Source organism: Cynocephalus volans, chromosome 1 (assembly GCF_027409185.1).
Source record: "Cynocephalus volans isolate mCynVol1 chromosome 1, mCynVol1.pri, whole genome shotgun sequence".
Classification (NCBI taxonomy): Eukaryota; Metazoa; Chordata; class Mammalia; order Dermoptera; family Cynocephalidae; genus Cynocephalus; species Cynocephalus volans.
The window spans coordinates 244,792,101-244,810,973 of record NC_084460.1 but is presented as its reverse complement, the minus strand read 5'-3'; the positions used below and the strand labels follow the sequence as shown (position 1 = coordinate 244,810,973).

General features: G+C 37.4%; 2 protein-coding genes across 4 annotated transcripts in view; one reads left to right on the top strand and one right to left on the bottom strand.

Moving 5' to 3' along the window:
• Positions 1-342: 342 nt before the first annotated feature.
• LOC134361610 (intraflagellar transport protein 70B-like) lies at positions 343-2,340 on the top strand. The gene has a single exon (XM_063076634.1). The coding sequence runs from the start codon at positions 343-345 to the stop codon at positions 2,338-2,340; it is 1,998 nt and encodes a 665-aa protein (XP_062932704.1).
• A 10,090-nt stretch (positions 2,341-12,430) lies between these two features.
• AGPS (alkylglycerone phosphate synthase) overlaps positions 12,431-18,873 on the bottom strand; it is a 141,764-nt gene continuing 135,321 nt past the window's right edge. For 2 of the 3 annotated variants that reach the window (XM_063093734.1, XM_063093742.1), the window contains exon 20: positions 12,431-14,134. In XM_063093734.1, the coding sequence (XP_062949804.1) occupies positions 14,013-14,134 (122 nt within the window). In that variant the 3' untranslated portion in view covers positions 12,431-14,012. The remainder of the gene's footprint in view (positions 14,135-18,873) is intronic. The other variant, XM_063093752.1, reaches the window with a different exon arrangement.

The following is an 18,873-nucleotide window of genomic DNA, read 5'->3' as shown; positions in this document are numbered from 1 at the left end:
GCAGGCGACACCGCAGCCCCGACGACGCGGGCCGGTGCAGCAGAGACTACAAATCCCAGCATGCAGCGCGGCACGTCCCGAGTGGCGGCGAGGCTGGAGCGGGGCATGCAGGGACGTGGAGTTTCTGTCCGCGATCGGCCCGGAGGAGTCGCCCCTCCTCCCTGACTCCCGCCACTCCGCAGTCCGGAGACACAGAAGACCAAGCCGGAAACGGACAGACTCACTCCACGGATTCCTTTTTATTTCTGACGGGTTCCTTGCGCTGCAAAGTAACCTCAAGACACTCTTCCGTTTCCGGGTGTCTTGTTGCCGTGGTAACGAGCACGCACCGTCCTGGCGGTTATGGCGGGGCTGGGCGGCGCGCAGATCCCCGATGGGGAGTTCACCGCGGTGGTGTACCGGCTCATCCGGGATTCCCGCTACGCCGAGGCGGTGCAGCTGCTGGGCGGGGAGCTGCAGCGCAGCCCCAGGAGCCGCGCCGGCCTGTCGCTGCTGGGCTACTGCTACTACCGCCTGCAGGAGTTCGCGCTGGCGGCCGAGTGCTATGAGCAGCTGGGCCAGCTGCACCCCGAACTGGAGCAGTACCGCCTGTACCAGGCCCAGGCCCTGTACAAGGCCTGCCTCTATCCAGAGGCGACCCGGGTCGCCTTCCTCCTCCTAGACAACCCCGCCTACCACAGCCGGGTCCTCCGCCTGCAGGCTGCTATCAAGTACAGCGAGGGCGATCTGCCAGGGGCCAGGAGCCTGGTGGAGCAGATACTGAGTGGGGAAGGGGGAGAAGAAAGTGGGGGCGAGAACGATCTTGACGGCCAGGTTAACCTGGGTTGTTTGCTGTACAAGGAGGGACAGTACGAAGCTGCGTGTTCCAAGTTCTTTGCTGCCCTGCAGGCCTCGGGCTACCGGCCTGACCTTTCCTACAATCTGGCTTTGGCCTGTTATAGCAACAGGCACTATGCCCCGGCGCTGAAGCACATCGCTGACATTATTGAGCGTGGCATCCGCCAGCACCCAGAGCTAGGTGTGGGCATGACCACTGAGGGCATTGACGTTCGCAGTGTCGGTAACACTTTAGTCCTCCACCAGACTGCTTTGGTGGAAGCTTTCAACCTCAAGGCAGCCATAGAATACCAGCTGAGAAACTATGAGGCGGCTCAGGAAGCCCTCACTGACATGCCACCTAGGGCAGAAGAAGAGTTGGACCCTGTGACCCTGCACAACCAGGCACTAATGAACATGGATGCCAGGCCTACAGAAGGCTTTGAAAAGCTACAGTTTTTGCTCCAGCAGAACCCCTTTCCCCCAGAGACTTTTGGCAACCTGTTGCTGCTCTACTGTAAGTATGAGTATTTTGACCTGGCAGCAGATGTCCTAGCAGAAAATGCCCAAATGACTTATAAGTTCCTTACCCCCTATCTCTATGACTTCTTGGATGCCGTGATCACTTGCCAGACAGCCCCTGAAGAGGCTTTCATTAAGCTTGATGGGCTAGCAGGGACGCTGACTGAGCAGCTCCGGAGACTGACCAAACAAGTGCAGGAAGCAAGACACAATAGAGACGAAGAAGCTGTCAAAAAGGCAGTAAATGAATATGATGACACCCTTGAGAAGTATATTCCTGTGTTGATGGCCCAGGCAAAAATCTACTGGAACCTGGAAAATTATTCGATGGTGGAAAAGATCTTCCGCAAATCTGTGGAATTCTGTAATGACCATGATGTGTGGAAGTTGAATGTGGCTCATGTTCTGTTCATGCAGGAAAACAAATACAAAGAAGCCATTGGTTTTTATGAGCCCATAGTCAAGAAGCATTACGATAACATCCTGAATGTCAGTGCTATTGTACTAGCTAACCTCTGTGTTTCATATATCATGACAAGTCAGAATGAAGAAGCTGAGGAGTTGATGAGGAAGATCGAAAAGGAGGAAGAGCAGCTCTCCTATGATGACCCAAATAAGAAGATCTATCACCTCTGCATTGTGAATTTGGTGATAGGAACACTTTATTGTGCTAAAGGAAATTATGACTTTGGTATTTCTCGAGTTATCAAAAGCCTGGAACCTTATAATAAAAAACTGGGAACTGATACCTGGTATTATGCCAAAAGATGCTTCCTGTCCTTATTAGAAAACATGTCAAAACACACAATCATGCTGCGTGACAGTGTTATTCAAGAATGTATCCAGTTTTTAGAACACTGTGAACTTTATGGCAGAAACATACCTGCTGTTATTGAACAACCCCTGGAAGAAGAAAGAATGCATATTGGAAAGAATACGGTCACATATGAATCTAGACAGTTGAAAGCTTTGATTTATGAGATTATAGGGTGGAATATGTAGTCATGGCTGATAATGGCTTTTATCAAAATGGATTTGTTATGTAAATTTTGCAGTTTTATCTGTTTAGCCTTTGGCATCTTTATATCTGTTACATGTTGGACTTTGTACACTTTGGCATTGTAACAAAAAATAGATAAAACTCTCATTTTTAAACTCCCAACAAAGTGAAATATTATAAGAACTTTGACCCCAGAAGGAGTTACGAAAATTCCAAACCGATGAGGGATATTGTGTCTATTAGAACTTGTAATGCCTATGTTTCCTTTCCTTTGTTATCTTTTTTGCTTTGACATATCTTGAAGGGCCCCTGCACAGGGATTACGTCTTCTAGGGACCAGACACTATAAGTCCTGAACTCAGTAATAGTTAATGTATAGGACTTCTAGGCTTTTCATAATCATTTCAGGGATTATGTGTTCTAGTCTCACAATTTGCCCTCATGATTGAATTCATTTGTAATACGTATGTTTTTTATAGAGTTTATATTTTGGCAACATTTTCTAATATAGATGTAATGCTTTATATAACCAGAATACCTTAGAGAATAAATGCTTTTTTTTAATGTGCAGGATTCAGTGGGAGATCTTGTTCCCTTAACAAAATTATGGTGCTATGGTGCAGAGACAATAAACAATTACCAAACAAATTTCCATAGTTTTCTTTTGCTCCATTTGTTAATTTGAATATATGAACTAGATATATTGTTACTGTTTTTCATGATAACTTTGTTTTCATTTATCTCTATCAGTGACTAACAGCAGAGGTACCCTGAGAGCTCAATTCTTAATTCCTACCTTTGTGTTTGTAAGTTAGTATATGCTGGAGTTGTTTTCATGTTGTAGACTCTTGAGTAAGAAAAAATCTTCTACCCTATTCCCATGAACCAACCAAACTCCTCTCCTACCCCCATCACTGTTGAAAAGGCCAATTCTGAAAACTTATAGATTCATAATGCAAGTTGCACATACACAATGCCCAATAGTTTTGGGGGGTTCCCATTGGGAACCCCATTCCCTCTGATCAGGCATTTTATTTTCTAAACCCTTCAAGAGCTTCACTATTTGTTTCCCTACACCTCACTCCTTTCTCTCCATAAATGTAACTGTCAATCCCAACTTGACTTGGCTTAGAAAAAAATCAAAAGTATTAAGTTGAATCCTATGAAATTGCTGATTTTGAAAGTTTTTACCTACAAAACTAGGGACTTCTTAAGGTTCAATCTAATAGTTTTCTACTGAAAGATAGGGAACCCTTGTCATAATGAGATGATGATTTTTCCCTTCAAGGAGAAGGAACCATTTAGCCATATGGGTACCCAAATGAAGTATGCTCGGCACAATTCCTATGTAGCATGACCTCCTCCTGGATGCTCGAATTCTAACAGATCAGAAAATTTGGCTTATTGTGAAGTCCAATGGTTTTGAATTTATGGCAGTTTTAATCTCAATTATCTGAGCTCCTATTATTTACCAGTAATGCTTTGATCCCACCTTTGGAGGACAATCAATGTTTAATGACCTCTTCACTGCATCCCCTAAGCACATTCTTTTTCTGGGAAATGTTCTTTAACAACTTCAGCACTAAAAGTGTTGCTGCAGTAGCTCTGTGCCCCTCAATCTCTGTAGCCCCTTAAGATTAGGAAAGCAAATAAACTATTATTTTCAACAACCACATTAAAATTCTTTTTCCTATTTCTGCTAAATGAAACTATTTTTTTTCTTTAACAACAACAACAACAAAAAAAAGCATAGTCTAGCTAATGTTAACTACCCCAAAGCAAATGTTTTCCAGGCTCCCTTTTGCAAATAGTCCAGCCTTTATTCAGCGACAACTTATTTACCCAGGTGCTGTGTGTTTGTGGTTTGCATGTATGTGTAATTTAGCTTCTCAGAACATAAAAAGCTTTTCAGAAGAGCTTTTAACCCCTTGCCACTGGGCAGTTGGGATTTCCTGCTTAATAATACATTTCCTGACTGCTCCGACCACTGAGTAAAGGAATAAAGGTCAGTCATGGCATTTGTCCCCTTCCTTACCCTGGCTCTCCCGAGAGATACCACCCAGATCCAGATTGCTGCTGGTGACAGCAAAGTCACCATGCTTACAGAGTCAATAAGCTAAGTGCTGAGGCCTGGGGGAGCCTGGGGAGAGTGAAGGCATTCCTAACACCAACACCCTAAGTACATATTTTCCTTTATTTTTAGCATAGACATCTTTTAAATTCATGTTCAAAGTACCTTACTCTGCTCCTTGATTCTAAAAGGCAAATGACTTTATAATGACTCCATATTTTGACATTCAAATGAAAGCTTCTGTCCCTAAAGATGTGATGAAAAGCTTTGTTCTATGCTCCTGGAGTATACGTATTAAATACTAAAAGCACTTTTCTTGACAAAATGGGAGAGCATTCCCTCTATTTCTAAAGCTTTTACTTTTTAAAGAATTTCTTCATAATATTTTCATAGTCTTTTAAAGGGATCAAATTTTTTTTTTTGAGATGGGGGGCAGCTGGCAGGTGCAAGGAACTGAACCATTGACCTTGGTGTTACCAGGTCACACTCTAACCAACTGGCCTAACGGCCAGCCTGGGATCAAATATTAAATCCAGTATTTCATAATCTTACTCAACCCCTTGATCTCCAAAGATGCACATACGTAATATAAATGTTTGTACACAAGTATTTATACCCATTGTCTCAGACATGAACAAGAACTCGATCTTTTTGTGCAGAACCACCTATCACAGACTCCTTTGTTCAGTGATACGACATGCCTGCCAAAGAAATTTTTACTCCTCATAACAGTCTCTCTTTGAAGAGACTGAGCTCATTTCCACACCGGTGTCCTGGAGGGTTAGAAGTGCTGGAAGGCTGACTCTTGGTGAGCAGATCATGGCTATTGAAACAACCTAACTTTAAAAGGACAATATCACCAAAGGAAAATCTTTCCTATCAAGTGAGCATTAGCATTTTCAAATAAATTTTTGTTTTGGGTTCCTTCATCTTTTTCTCAGTGACTATGGGTGATCTGGAAACATCTGAGTTTTTGCCTTTCTGAGGGTATTTTCTGCACACTGAGTGGCCTCCTGGTATTAGTGTGACTTGCAGCTCACTATTCACTAACTCTTATCCCTTGTTGACCTACTTCTGATTCTAAAGTGACATTTGGGATTTCTGTAGTTTTCACTTACTGGCCTATTCCCTTTCTATGAAGTCAGTTTGTGATGAGCCAGTACCTCTTGGTCCTTTTGTCATCCAATTACATAATTACCACATTTGTAACCACCAGATTCTAAACTTACGCTTTCATTCTAGCTATAAGATATATGCAACATTTTGATTATCCTAATGTAGCTCAAATCCTTCAGCAGCAACCTAACTCTTAGTTTTGAGGAATTGTGGCTTTCCAAAGAACCTAGATTGTCTCTAGGTTATAACAAAATGTTTCTTTAATCTTAAATAGTTCTTTCAATTGCCAGTCTCTCTATGGAAGATGTATAACTTATCGGGAAAGTGACTTGCAGTTAGTAGAGAAAGATGAAGCGCATGTGAAGCATCCAGAATAGAACTCTTTCCACTGTGATCTTTAGAACCCTACCTTCTCCTGTATTATTTTACAGCTTCACAGTGACAAAATTCTGTTTTTTTTTTAAAAAAAGAGTAGCTTCCTGGATCCAATGTTAGCACAGTGAGGTACAAAGGATATGGCAGAGCTATGCAAGCACAAATTTCAGAGCTTGTCCATCAGCCAATACCAGGCCCAATCAACAGACAATACCAGAAAATGCAGCAGAAAGTGAGTTTATCTTCTGAAAATAAACAGACATGCCCCTGAGGCCAAACACAGGCCAAGTAAACACAATGGCAGCAAGACCTCATTTCTTTTTCTCATAGGGTAGCATAGGAAATTGAAGCAGCAAGCTTTATCAGGATTTGTCCAGCAGTGACGTCAAATTAAGTAAATATAATTGCTTGTTTAATATTTACCTGGCATAAATGTGGATTCATTGAATAAAAAGCCTCTTTGTAGACAAAATGTAAAAAATATGAGGTGGACAATCATATGTCAACTGGAAGTATAGCTGCCTGAACCCTGAATATTCTTTCATGGATGAAAGAGCAGGATCCTGCAGGCAGGTCCTTGTTAGACACTAATCTGTCATTCCTTGAATGAGAATCCAGACAGTATTTGTCTCAGTTTTACTGATGTCCCAAAGCTGGATGGGACAGAAAATATTCGTTACGAATCAAAATCCTAAAATTTTGAAAATCTGGAAATCCAGTAACATACAAATTTTAATAAGGAAAAAAGTAAGTAATGGGGTTCAGGGAAATGCAAATCAAAACCACACTGAGATATCATCTCACCTCAGTTAGACTCGCTATTATCAAAAAGACAGAGAATAAGAAATACAGGTGAGGCTGCAGAGAAAGGGGAAACCTCCTACACTATTGGTGGGACTGTAAATAGTACAGTCATTATGGAAAAATGGCATGGAGGTCCCTCAAACAACTACAGATAGAACTGCTATACAATCCAGCTATCCCACTGCTGGGTGTATACCCAAAGGAATGGAAATCACGTCAAAGGGATACCTGCACTCCCACATTTATCGCAGCTCTATTTATAAGCCAACAGTTGGAACCAACCTAAATGTCCATAGATGGATGACTGGATAAGGAAAATGTGGTGTATATATGCTCAAAAGGATACTACTCCACCATAAAAAGGAATGAAATTCTGCTATTAACAGCAACATAGATGAACTCAGAGAAGATTATGTTAAGTGAAATAAGCCAGGCACAGAAAGAGAATACTGCATGTCCTCCATTATAAGTGGGAGCTAAAAAAAAATAAACAAGTTAAAAAAAAATACAACAATCACAATAATACATTGAACTTTCAAAAGGAAAGAACAGAACTGAGGTTACCAGAAGTGAGAAAGGGGTAAGAGGAGGAAAGGCTACCAGTGAGAAACTGGTAAAGGGCCACAAAAATGATTACATTGCATGAATATACTAATTATCCTGATCTGAGCATCATATATTGCACAAAGTTATTGATATTCAATGTTGTATCCCACAGATATGTACAATGTTATGTTTCAATTAAAAAAAAATCAGCCTCTAGGGAGATGTGGTCAAAATGTCACACGTAGAATAGACAACCTGTGTTAAATTCAATTTTAGTGTGTTAATGGTACAATGCCCACCAAAAATGCATTATTAGTCACTAGACTAGGGGAAGCATTGTTACTACTCTGGAAGATTTGTATTCAGTCCTCGACACCTCACTTTAAAAACATCAAACATGTACATATGGTGAAGACTAGGATGATGAAGGGTCTAGAAATGATAGAAGCAAAGGTTGACTAGAGATCTGGAGAAACAAGACATGTCTTTACATACACGAAGAGCTGCCCTTCAACAGAGCAACTAGACAATTCTTTATGACTACAGAAGGCAGAAGTTGTATTAATGGGTAGAAGAAAAAGACAGATTTCAGTCTAATAAGAAAAAAACTTCTTAGTATCTGAAGAGTTCAGAAGTTGGAAAAGCCTGGAAAGGAAGTAAGTTCTTATTTGGTCACAGCAAATTTTTGTGACCACAACGACAGATAATCCAGTTATTTGTTATCTGATTATTTGTTTGTGGCCTGGGGGATAAGAAAGGTTAGGGGTGGAAATGAGATGATTTCTAAGGTTCATTCAGTCTGAGCTTATATAATCCAGGTAGAAAATTGCTTTCTTTAACTAAATGAGAAGAGCTAAAATCTTAGTGTGGCTAGTAATTGAAAAGTATTAAGTAAAAAAGAGTTCACCAGGTCTGATCTTCAGTCATTTCAGAACCCAGACACGTACAACCTTCCTTCCAATGTGTGAGCCACAGCCAGGGACGAAATCAGTATCTGTGCACATCCTTTACTACTGAAGTGGCTACTCACGGGTACAGAGTGTATCCTCTTTGTTTTCTCTGAGTACAGTATGATGCTGTCAACAAAGGTTAAATGAAATCTACACGAAATAAACAATTTCTGTAACAGTGAGCAGTTGTGGTATTGTTTTATTTTTTTCTCAGCACATCTTAAAAATCACATATGGGCATTTGCTTATAGAACAGTACAGTCTAGGAAGACCAATAAAAGGAGAATCCAAACATACACTGAAAGCATGGTATACAGACTATGTGTTGAGCCCTTATGGAAAACAGTATGGCTCAGTCTGAATTGACAAAGCTATGCTGGAATCTCTCAGGAATTTTCCTTATGGAAAACAGTATGGCTCAGTCTGAATTGACAAAGCTATGCTGGAATCTCTCAGGAATTTTCCTTCCCACTACGAATCTACTTTTAGACTATAAACGTAAAGAGACTTGTTTGTGTGCATTAGTTATAGCAGTACAATGGCTTACATACAAGTGCTTACCCACATGTAGTTCCCAAAAGATTACTACAGTACTGGCAGGAATATGTACTGCCCTGGAGGAAGACTCAGGATAAGATATTATTCAAGTCAAGTTGTATCAGAGCCAAAGTAATTCACAAGCATAGCAAAAAGGGACAAAAATTAATATAATCTACACATATTTCTCATAAGATTTACCATTGTCCAGGAACAGAAATATTCATTATTCTGAAGGCACCATCACACAGAAAAGGACTGACACATGACATACGGAATAGAAACCCACCCCCCACAGGCTCTGCTCCTCAGGGAGCTGTGTGAGCAAACATCCAAAAGCATGTAGTAGTGTCTCAAGGCTTGGTGAGTTTGCCACATCCACCAAGCCACATTTAGGGCTACTAGGTTGAGACAGTAGGAATGAAAACGCAGGAATAAAAAGTACATACAAATCCCACTGACTGATTAGATGTAGGGAAGAGTATAGGTCCACCATACAATTAGTTAAATATGCTAGAATATATGATCCAAACTGACACTGCAGAAAGGATTATCAGTGTTTCTACATACAACTAAATTCCTGACATGTTCTTGAAAAGGAATAGCCTTGAACCAATAAACAACATCTGTCTTTAAAGACTTATCCTCTCACACTCATTTTAAATAATGGCTATTTCACGGAAAAAAAATCCCAGCAAGGCACTGTGAGCTTTTGGGGATATTGTTTTAGTAGCTCAAAAAATAACTATTTATAGAAACTGTATACCAGTACAAGCATTTCATGTCCTTTTTGGATATGCAAACAAGGTTTCTTTAAGGGTTAAAAACATGTTTCATAGGGTGCTCTTGGTGTCCATTAAAAGCACTGCCAACAGTAAGATGCCTTAAAAACATGTATATATGTTGCTTAGAAACCCATACTGAAACAGATTTTTTTCCTTCTCTAATTTGTAATTTGGTATCTCTAAAAAATGTTCTTAATGATACTTAATGCATTGTTTTTCTTTCTGGAAAAAGAATATTGTGGGGGAAAAAAAATCTCATTTGGGAACCAAAAAAAAAAAAAAAATCTTTTCATGTTCACAGAACTGAAGTTACTGATTCTAAGATGGTTCTTTGGTTGAGTGTTCTACATGTCTGTGGTCCTTACTCTTATTTGTTACGGAATTAACTACCGTGGTTAGAAGAGCACAAGATGCTCATTCTTTGAGGATCTTCCAAGGTTCAAAGGGAATGCTTCAGGCTCACAGGAGACTATCCTAGGAATATATCACTGATTTTAAAAAGAGAAATTAATAAAACCTAGCTAACATATACTTAGCTACAAATCCAAAGGGATTTCATCCTAGTTAGGTTGCACTTGATTATGCTACACCAGTACAATTATAAGAATTTTGTCTTCAAATCAGTGGAAGTATGACAAAAAGCTAAAGTTGAAAGAAAAACCCATATGCAAACGGAAGATTAAACAGCTTCACACTCCCTTTGAAGAAAAAAAATCTTAGACCAAGCTCTATTTTATTAATAACATGTTCCTATAATCTCTTGACATTACAAGTAGTTTTTACAGTTAAATTTCACACTGAAGACAAACACGGTTTGGCTTAGGAAGCAGAAAGCTGAGTAAATTACAACCTTCATATCAGAAACTATTTCGACAGTTTAAGAAAACCTTTTACACTTTCTGGATTTCAACATCAATGTATAAGTTATTTCCTTTTGAGGAAACTGAAATTAGTAAGAACTAAATTAATATACTGATGTATGGCTCATTTGGAAACATGACACCTTGAGCAAGGCCAAGCTTCCACATCTCCTAAAGCCAAAGGTGAAACATTCTGGATTCTTCAGTCCTAAACTGGCACTTGTTATTTTCCACTTTTCACCCACCATGGGTTAAGCCCCAATTAAAATTAAAGTTGCTAAAGATTAAGTGGTAAACAAAAAGGTATTAAAGCTGCCCTTAACTCCCATCTCAGTGTTTCTTAAAATGTAGATAGGCTGTCCACAGCATTCATTTTGGCTGCCTCAAGCCCCGGCACATGCAGTCTGTGAATCAATCTGTAGTAACTAATTGTGTTCTAACATTTATACGGAATAGAAGCTCAACCAATCCCAGCCCCCATTTGAACAGCCGAGGGAACACACTTCAGCTTGGGACTACAGAGCTTCTCTGATCAACTACAGTTAAGAAGTTGTAGCTATTAATGAATATAACAAGCAAAATTTCTGGGGCGAACTTGCAGAAAGGCATTTTCAAAAATACAAGCTAAGACTTAGCAATTACTAATAGAATATTCTGAAGAAAAGTTTTCCTTGCAACCATCTGTATCTGGTATAATATAGATACTGATGAAAGCTTACCCTTTAATGTGCTTTTGTTTTCCAAAATACATCAACACAGCCATGCACACTAGAAGGGTTACAGCTTCACAAATAACTTTTAAGTAAAAGTACTATAATCGTAAGCACTTTTAGGAAGAAAACTCCCAATTCCTCAGAAGAGGAAAGATGTAGTCCTCTTTCTTTGTGGTAAAATGCTGGGCTCAATAAACATGTGGCTTCCACAATTCTTACTAAACTAAAAAAGCTCAAGCTACTTCGCATAAGACTAAATTCACTTATGCACTACCATAAATTGCACCAAATATTAAGGCAGGTTTAAGTGTCAATAAAGCCTGTTCATACTGAGTCTTAGTATTCAATGCCATTTCTCACTAGCAGCGAGTTCCCATTCCCATTGAAACCAACTTAAATATGACATCATCAAATTTAACTAAAATACTACAAATATGACTAATTTAAGAAAGAAATCAGTGTTACACAGTACTGGAAACCAAACAGGCTACGGGCTTTTAATATTTAAAATAAACTTACTCAGAATGAGTTAAGAAGCCTCACATAAACAAACAATGTTCTGGCCTTAATTTTTATGAAGCCATTTTCAGATACTTCAGAAATAAGAGGCATGGCTTAAGGGTTTCTATGTATATTCATGAGCTCAGTCTTTCACAGACACTAAACTATACTGAGCACCTCCTGTAAGTGGGTGTGTGAAACGGGGTGTGTGAAAGTGGGAGGAAGGCTTTCTTATTCACTAAATCAGAGTGAAACAGTACTGATGAATGTTCTTTTGTTTCAAAATGACCCTTGTAGAAATGATTCTAACTATAAAATGTAGTCACCATTATAAGATCAAGGGTGGGGAGTCCTGCATACATGGAAAAAGAAAAACAAAGACATAAATCACTAATTTTCATAAGATTCTTGTAGAATAGTGAACACAACAATTGAATGTTACATTTATAGTTTCCTAATATCAAATACAGATTTCTAAGGCTGCTGAAATCTGAACTCCCTGGAGAAGAATGTTATTAACAATAACATGCAAAGGAATGGATCTGCTTATGAATGTTTTATTTTAAAACAAAAAACAAAAAAATAAAACCCAAAACTCAGAAACATGTATACACTTCCAGTGAAATATTAATACCTTATTAAATTCTATATTTTGATCACCAGTTAGAGAAATTACCTTCATGAATAGATGCATTTTATAAAGCTGAGATTTTTATAATTCTAGAGGCAATTTCCTTATCAAGTGTTCAACTATTTCAAATATCAATGGTTTTAAGCAAAGATCTGCTGGAAATTTTATACTTAAAAAAAAAATCACAAATAAAGAGAGGCAGCTTCTAAAAAATATATTTAGTTTTTATTGTTAAATTAACAGTTAATTTTGACTTGCTTACAGATTTAAGTTTATTAGTTTGTGGCCAATTTTAATAGTTAAAAATTATTCATCATTTTGAAGTCTTAAAAATATTTTGTCAATTTCAAATTTTCACTTTTCTGGTTAAGGCTACTTCAGATATAAAAGGTACTAAACTGCCCAGAAATACTTTGGAGCTGTTGCTACATAGATAGTGTGTCCTTCTAAAGGATCATCTGCATTTTGACTTACATTATCTGATCAAATATTAATTTTAAAAAATTATCAAAAGTTAGGTATTGCATTAAGAAAAAAATCCATCTCAAAATATGAATCATGAACCTTGACAGTGATTCAAAGTAATCGTTTCACTTATTTTAATATCCAGGTTTGAATGTAAAAATGTTTGCTAAATGCGATTAATGTTCTCATTATTTAAGAAATAGGATATTTCAAACTTTTGATTATGGTATACGCATTAATACATTACTTTTTTTAAAATTTAGGTTAAACCAGTAATTCAAAAAAGGCATTAAACCATTATTAAAAAATAATCTTTTGTATGAAAATTTATCATGCTGTTTGGGTTAATTAAAAAAAAATTTTTTTCGTCATTGAAACTTGAGGCTTCATATTCAGTAGCTGAATGACTGTTTCTAAATTTAGCCAGATAATTCTTTCAACTGGAGACATTAAGTGTAAGGAGTCTTCCTTCTGCTCCTGTTGTAGCTTCTTCTCAGCAACAAGAATGTGAAATTAAAAACATTAGGACTCTAACTTGAATAAGAGTGTTCATTTCATAGTAAACCTTTTCTTCATGTACAATGAGTGACAGGTCAGCTTTTCTTACAAAACATATTATAAATGAACTAGGATATAACAACAGGTTATTTCAGTGATAGAAATACAACTCAAACCTCAGTAGAAACAGAAACATGGAAAACAAAGATGTGTACCCTAACAGAGTAATTTGTATATTGATGATTCGAGGTTTTATAACTGTATACTAATTTAAAAAAAAAAAATAGGCCACCCACCTTACAGATCTGAAGGTATCCTAAATAACAGGTTGCCTATATTCTTTCATGAATATCCTCCCTTAATGGCCTACTCACACTAGAATATGCTCTTAAAAATTTACACATATATCACTCCTCAATGGAATCCTTCCCTAGGTACCTGCATCCCAGAAATGGTCTTTTAAAAAGAAGCTAGATAAGCAACAGATGACACCAAAATCTGCCTTTGCTCCCCAAGAGGAAGCATCAACGGAACAGCTGGTGGCATCTTCCTCTGAAATAACTGGCAGCCTGGTGCTGCCCGACTAAAATTTGAAAAGACAACCAGTTGGCTGTGAACTGATACACCTACAATGAGATTTAGGAATACCATCTGTCAATCCATAGATGTAGAAACAAACAAACTATAGAATGAACACAAACATTTTAAACCAACAAACGAATGTAGCCAAAATATAGTCCATAATATATTTGATTACTGGTATAATCATAGCTAAAGACTTAAAAAAAAAATTTGACATTTTTCATAATGATACTAATGGATTTATAAAAGGTTTCTGTTTCCAAAGATGTTATTGGGGTCCACATATTCCTTCACAGACTTCAGCATCCCAAAGCCGACATCAGAGATACTTTCCTTTAGCCATTGCTTCCGTAACTTGCCCACTGAAAAAACAAAATCAAAAATGGTTCAATATACACTATGACGCTAAGAATCAATCAATCTTGTGACCACGAGTGAACAAACACTGTGTGATAAATGCTTTTATTCAAAAATGAGAAATGTTTTGCTTTATTTGATTTATTGAGCCCACCAGACTATCAAGCTCATTAAGCCCAATGTATTCCCAGGGGAAGTCTGTGCTCCACAGTGTCTCCTTTCCTTGTAAACTATGAAATGAGATTGAAAGAAGCTTTGACTGAGATTACAGTCCATTTTACAAACAACAAGATGAGAAAAACATGCATTTCAAAAGAACCCACCCTTGTCTTAACTACCAAAACATACCAAAGTTTCAGAGAAAATGAAGTTAACTATAACAAGATGAATTTGTTGGGTATACTCAGCAAAAATAACGGGATATATATCCTTAAAATATTTTAAGAAGCACAAAAACAAATATAAGAAAATCTGAAACTTTAATAGACTTAAGAAAAAAATCTAGTTATGAAGCTTTCTATTTACATTTTCTCCTCACAGTACTTTAAAATAAATTTGCATGTTCCCAAATAATTGTTCTTCCTATCGTTCTTCCAGATTAAGGGATTTTTTTAGGCACTAAATACATCAAATATCTAATCTACCTTAAACTTAACCTCTTATTTTATATTCTGTAAAATGTTCCCTTTCTTTGTTTCTAGGTCTTGCTAGTTTATTCTGAGAATAATAAAGCTAACGTAATTGTTGATTAGCAGCATAAATTATATTTTAAAAGGCACTCACTGAAAAACAGACTTTTCTAAGTACAACTTTTATTAGAAAGGATATGGATTTAATCTGTAAAAGAATTCTGAAATGTCAACTTGCTTTGACATTAAAAGCAAAGTAATATGCTGACTTATCTGAGGCAAAATGGATAAATCTTTTAATTTACAGTTAGGATTATGTGCGGTTAGTACTTCTCAAACAAATGCATTATTGTAATAATTGAATTCAAAAGGTCATTTTCCACAAATGTTCATTAATGATCCAAAGTCATTGACAGTGATTTAATTGGCCAACTGAAATGGGAAACATTCTTTCATTAAAGTATTCAGTCTGTCATTCTAAAATGCACTCCTATTTATCATGCCACAGTGATACATCATAGCATCTGCCTTTTGGAAACCTTAAGTACCATTTTAGCTCAACTCCAAACCATGTTTTGCGTCCAGTTCTCTAGGAAACCATCAAATTGTCATCAACCTAATAAATAACATCATACCCTCTGATACCCTGATATTTCTGTCTGGCTTTTAGAAATTAAAAAGCATTGTTGGTGTTAAGATGGGGGAAAATAAGGTTCAGCAGAAAAAAATCTTAAATTCAAGATGAAAATTTTTGTTTAAAGAGAGCTCTAAAACCAGAAGCTAAACAGTACAAATTCCTATTCATGAAATGTCTACTACCTAAAAGATGTTCTACCAGGGCCTTCTATCTCTCTCAAGGGACAACCCATAACTATGCTTCAGCCTCAGTTTTCTCACCTAGAATTTGTAAAGTCTCTTCAATTCTAATATTCTATGATTTTAAGCACCTAAAACTAAAAAGTTTTAAAAAGTTTAACTAAAGTTAAAAATCAGTTATTTCCAGATTTACTTCCATGGGATTAAAAAAAAAAGTGGTAGAAGTGGCATTACTGTATTACTGTAAGCTACCCACACTGAGGCAGGCAGCTTAAAAGGGGTGAAGAGTACTCAATGCCAGTCTCCACTGTTATCTGTAATATAGTTTCACTGAATGTGTCCTGTGGTTATGGATGTAATTGTCCTGAAAAGACTGCAAACAACTGCTCCAACAAGATGGAGCACATTAGAGCCTCAGCAGGATGCCCAGCCGCTAGCTTGTCTGCCTGGTTTTACACCTCTAGTAATAATGCAATTCCACAAGGAACAAACCATCATCTGAGAAACCACCCAACAGCCATTGCATATTTAATGAAGTCAGTCACCACACGCTGGAAAACAGAAGGTGCTTGGAGTGCATCATTAGTTCTGTCAGAAGGATAATTTACACATCTATCTTGTCAAATTTTCTATGGTTTATACTTTTACAATAATCAATCTAACATACATTTGATTAGTGAACTAGAAAGTGGGGGAAAAAAAGCAGTCCAGCTGACAGAGCTGTGGCCCCTCATAAACACGTTTGATGAAAGAATTTAACCCACTGATGGCAGAGGTTGGTGAGCTTCTTCTGCTACTAATAACAGAATTTGAACTGGGATCAGAAATCATGGCTTATGCAATTAAAGGGACTAGAAATCTTTGGTTTAGCTTACAATTTAAGTCAACTACACTATAGGATAAGTGTACAAATAGAAAACACAGTAAATATGTTCAGTGTGCCTTAAGAACAAGACAATTATTGGTACCAGTTTTCTTGAGATTATGGAGAAGTTTCTGTAGCTGCCTCACATGCACTAGTAAATGAAAACAACAAAACACCACACGCCCTAATCCCAAAGAAGGAACACTCTTCAAAGTAGGAGACTTTATTACAGAGTTAAACAGCAACAATAATAATGCTCATTGTATAATTCTTACTTGCACTGCTAGGATTCAGAAATTAGTGACTAATCTGTACACATTTGACACATATGTACACAACTATACAGTAGTTGCTTAAACATCTGTAGAGCTCATTTTCAGAAAGGGAAGAAATGATACTCTGTACTTTATGTAGCATGCCATATTGGAGAAGGGGAGAATGGATGAATAAAAACAGCAAATAACAGAAGCCTATTTCAACATACCTCGTATATGATAGTTATCCACTGAAAAGGCATGTGCACACTCATACGTGAAGCTTATTCTTCTTTCTAGACCTGGATCATCTCGTGTGGGATATTAATGGCTACTAACCCACCTACATTCCTCTGACTTCTGATTCCCTAATGTATAAACCTAGCCTGAGAGTCAACACTAGAGCTACAAAAAGCCAAGTTTACCACCTCTGAAAACAAGATGGGAACCCTATATTCCACAATTCGTTATGATTCTAAATGTATAATGCCTTAAGTACTTAAGCCAAGTATTAAGAGTTAGATGTGTTTTATAAAATACAAAAAAGATGGGCCAAATACTGAACATTATAGAAAACTAATGGGGCAGGGGATTATTTTGCTGCTTAAATTAAAAATAGAGTTTACCTTTTAACAATTTAATTTCTAACAATTTACATGCTGAGTGGGTAAAACAAGTTTTGTATGTTCTTCTAAAATATACAGTACATTTTTTAAAATTTGCTTTTGGAACAGAAAAAAATGGAAGCTTTCAGGGACAGTCTTTGAAACCACAGGGTCAACATTCTCCTTTGGATGCTAGCAGATCCAAGAAAGAATGCATTTTATGATGTGATCAACAGCATAAAAGAATGAACAGACATGCACACAAGGGGTGTGAGCTGATGTGTGTGGAAAATGTAAACGTGGTGGCCAGCTTAGCCACCAGAAGTTATCTGGAACTAATCACTAATCGTTGTGGTTTAAAGGACTGTAGACTTAGCAGAAACTACCAAGTAGTACCGTCTCAAAAGGGATGTCTGAGGTCTGCTAACAAAGGTCTTTTTGGCTAGATAAATTTTAACTTTCTGAATCACAAATTTGAGTACAGAGTCAGAAGATTTATTATAGATTTATTAAAACGAACAAATTATAAAATGGGCTATACATTTAGAAAATTACTGAATCTAAAGCTCAGAAGTAGAATTCAGCCAAGGCAAAACGCACCTAACCATTATTATAATGAACATATTTTGAAAGTTCTAGATTAAGCATCCTGGATATCTCTTTAGCACTATTCTACAGGTCAGATTTTTAAAAATAAAATCTACACTTAGCTGCTTATATGAGTGATCTAAGCATTGACTTTGTATTTTCAAGATTTAATTAATCCGACCAAACTACTGGTGGATTATGTAAGGAACTAGTGCTGCAGGGACTCCCAACCTCTTGCCAGATGAGGTTCTGGCACCTTGGAACTTGTTAGGTACTGAAGAGAACACAGAAGAACAATGGACAATTTCCACTCTTTGAGTTACATGGTGATCTGACTGTGGTACAGTGCTTCAACCTGAAAAGAGAATGAGTTGTCCATTTGCTTGTGTTATAAAGCACATTTTTGGTTTGGTTGGTTTTGGTGGAGGCGTATGCTAAATATCAGCCAACAGACCTCCATCTGAGAGATGCTAACATCCAGCCTTTAAGGGAGTATGAATTAGGACTATGGCTATCCAATATTCCATAAAAGATAAATTTAATGCTCAGCAGATATTAAATATCAAGTTTGATTTATTAAGTCATCTGACTTATTTTCTACTAATGAAAATTCTGATATCACGATAACAAATTCATGGGTACCATAGACTTTAATAAGGCAATTATAATCTGAAGTTATAAAATGCTTCTCATACTGTCAATATTTAAAATAGTTTTTTTCATGCTAAGATTTTATCTGTTCAGTTTATACAAGAGCTCTAAGCGTTTACAGACCCTTGAATAGGTCTTTAGAGATTGTGAAACAGAAAAAAAGTATGAATTATTAGGATGATAGTAAATCACAAGAGCTCGTTTCAACTTGTCTTCAGAATCACAATCAAGTGCAAATTCTACTACATTTCCACAAAAGACCACTGACACACTTGAAATTTAAACCAGAGTAGCAATCAGTGCACATATACACTTGCCCAAGCAACAGAGCAGGTC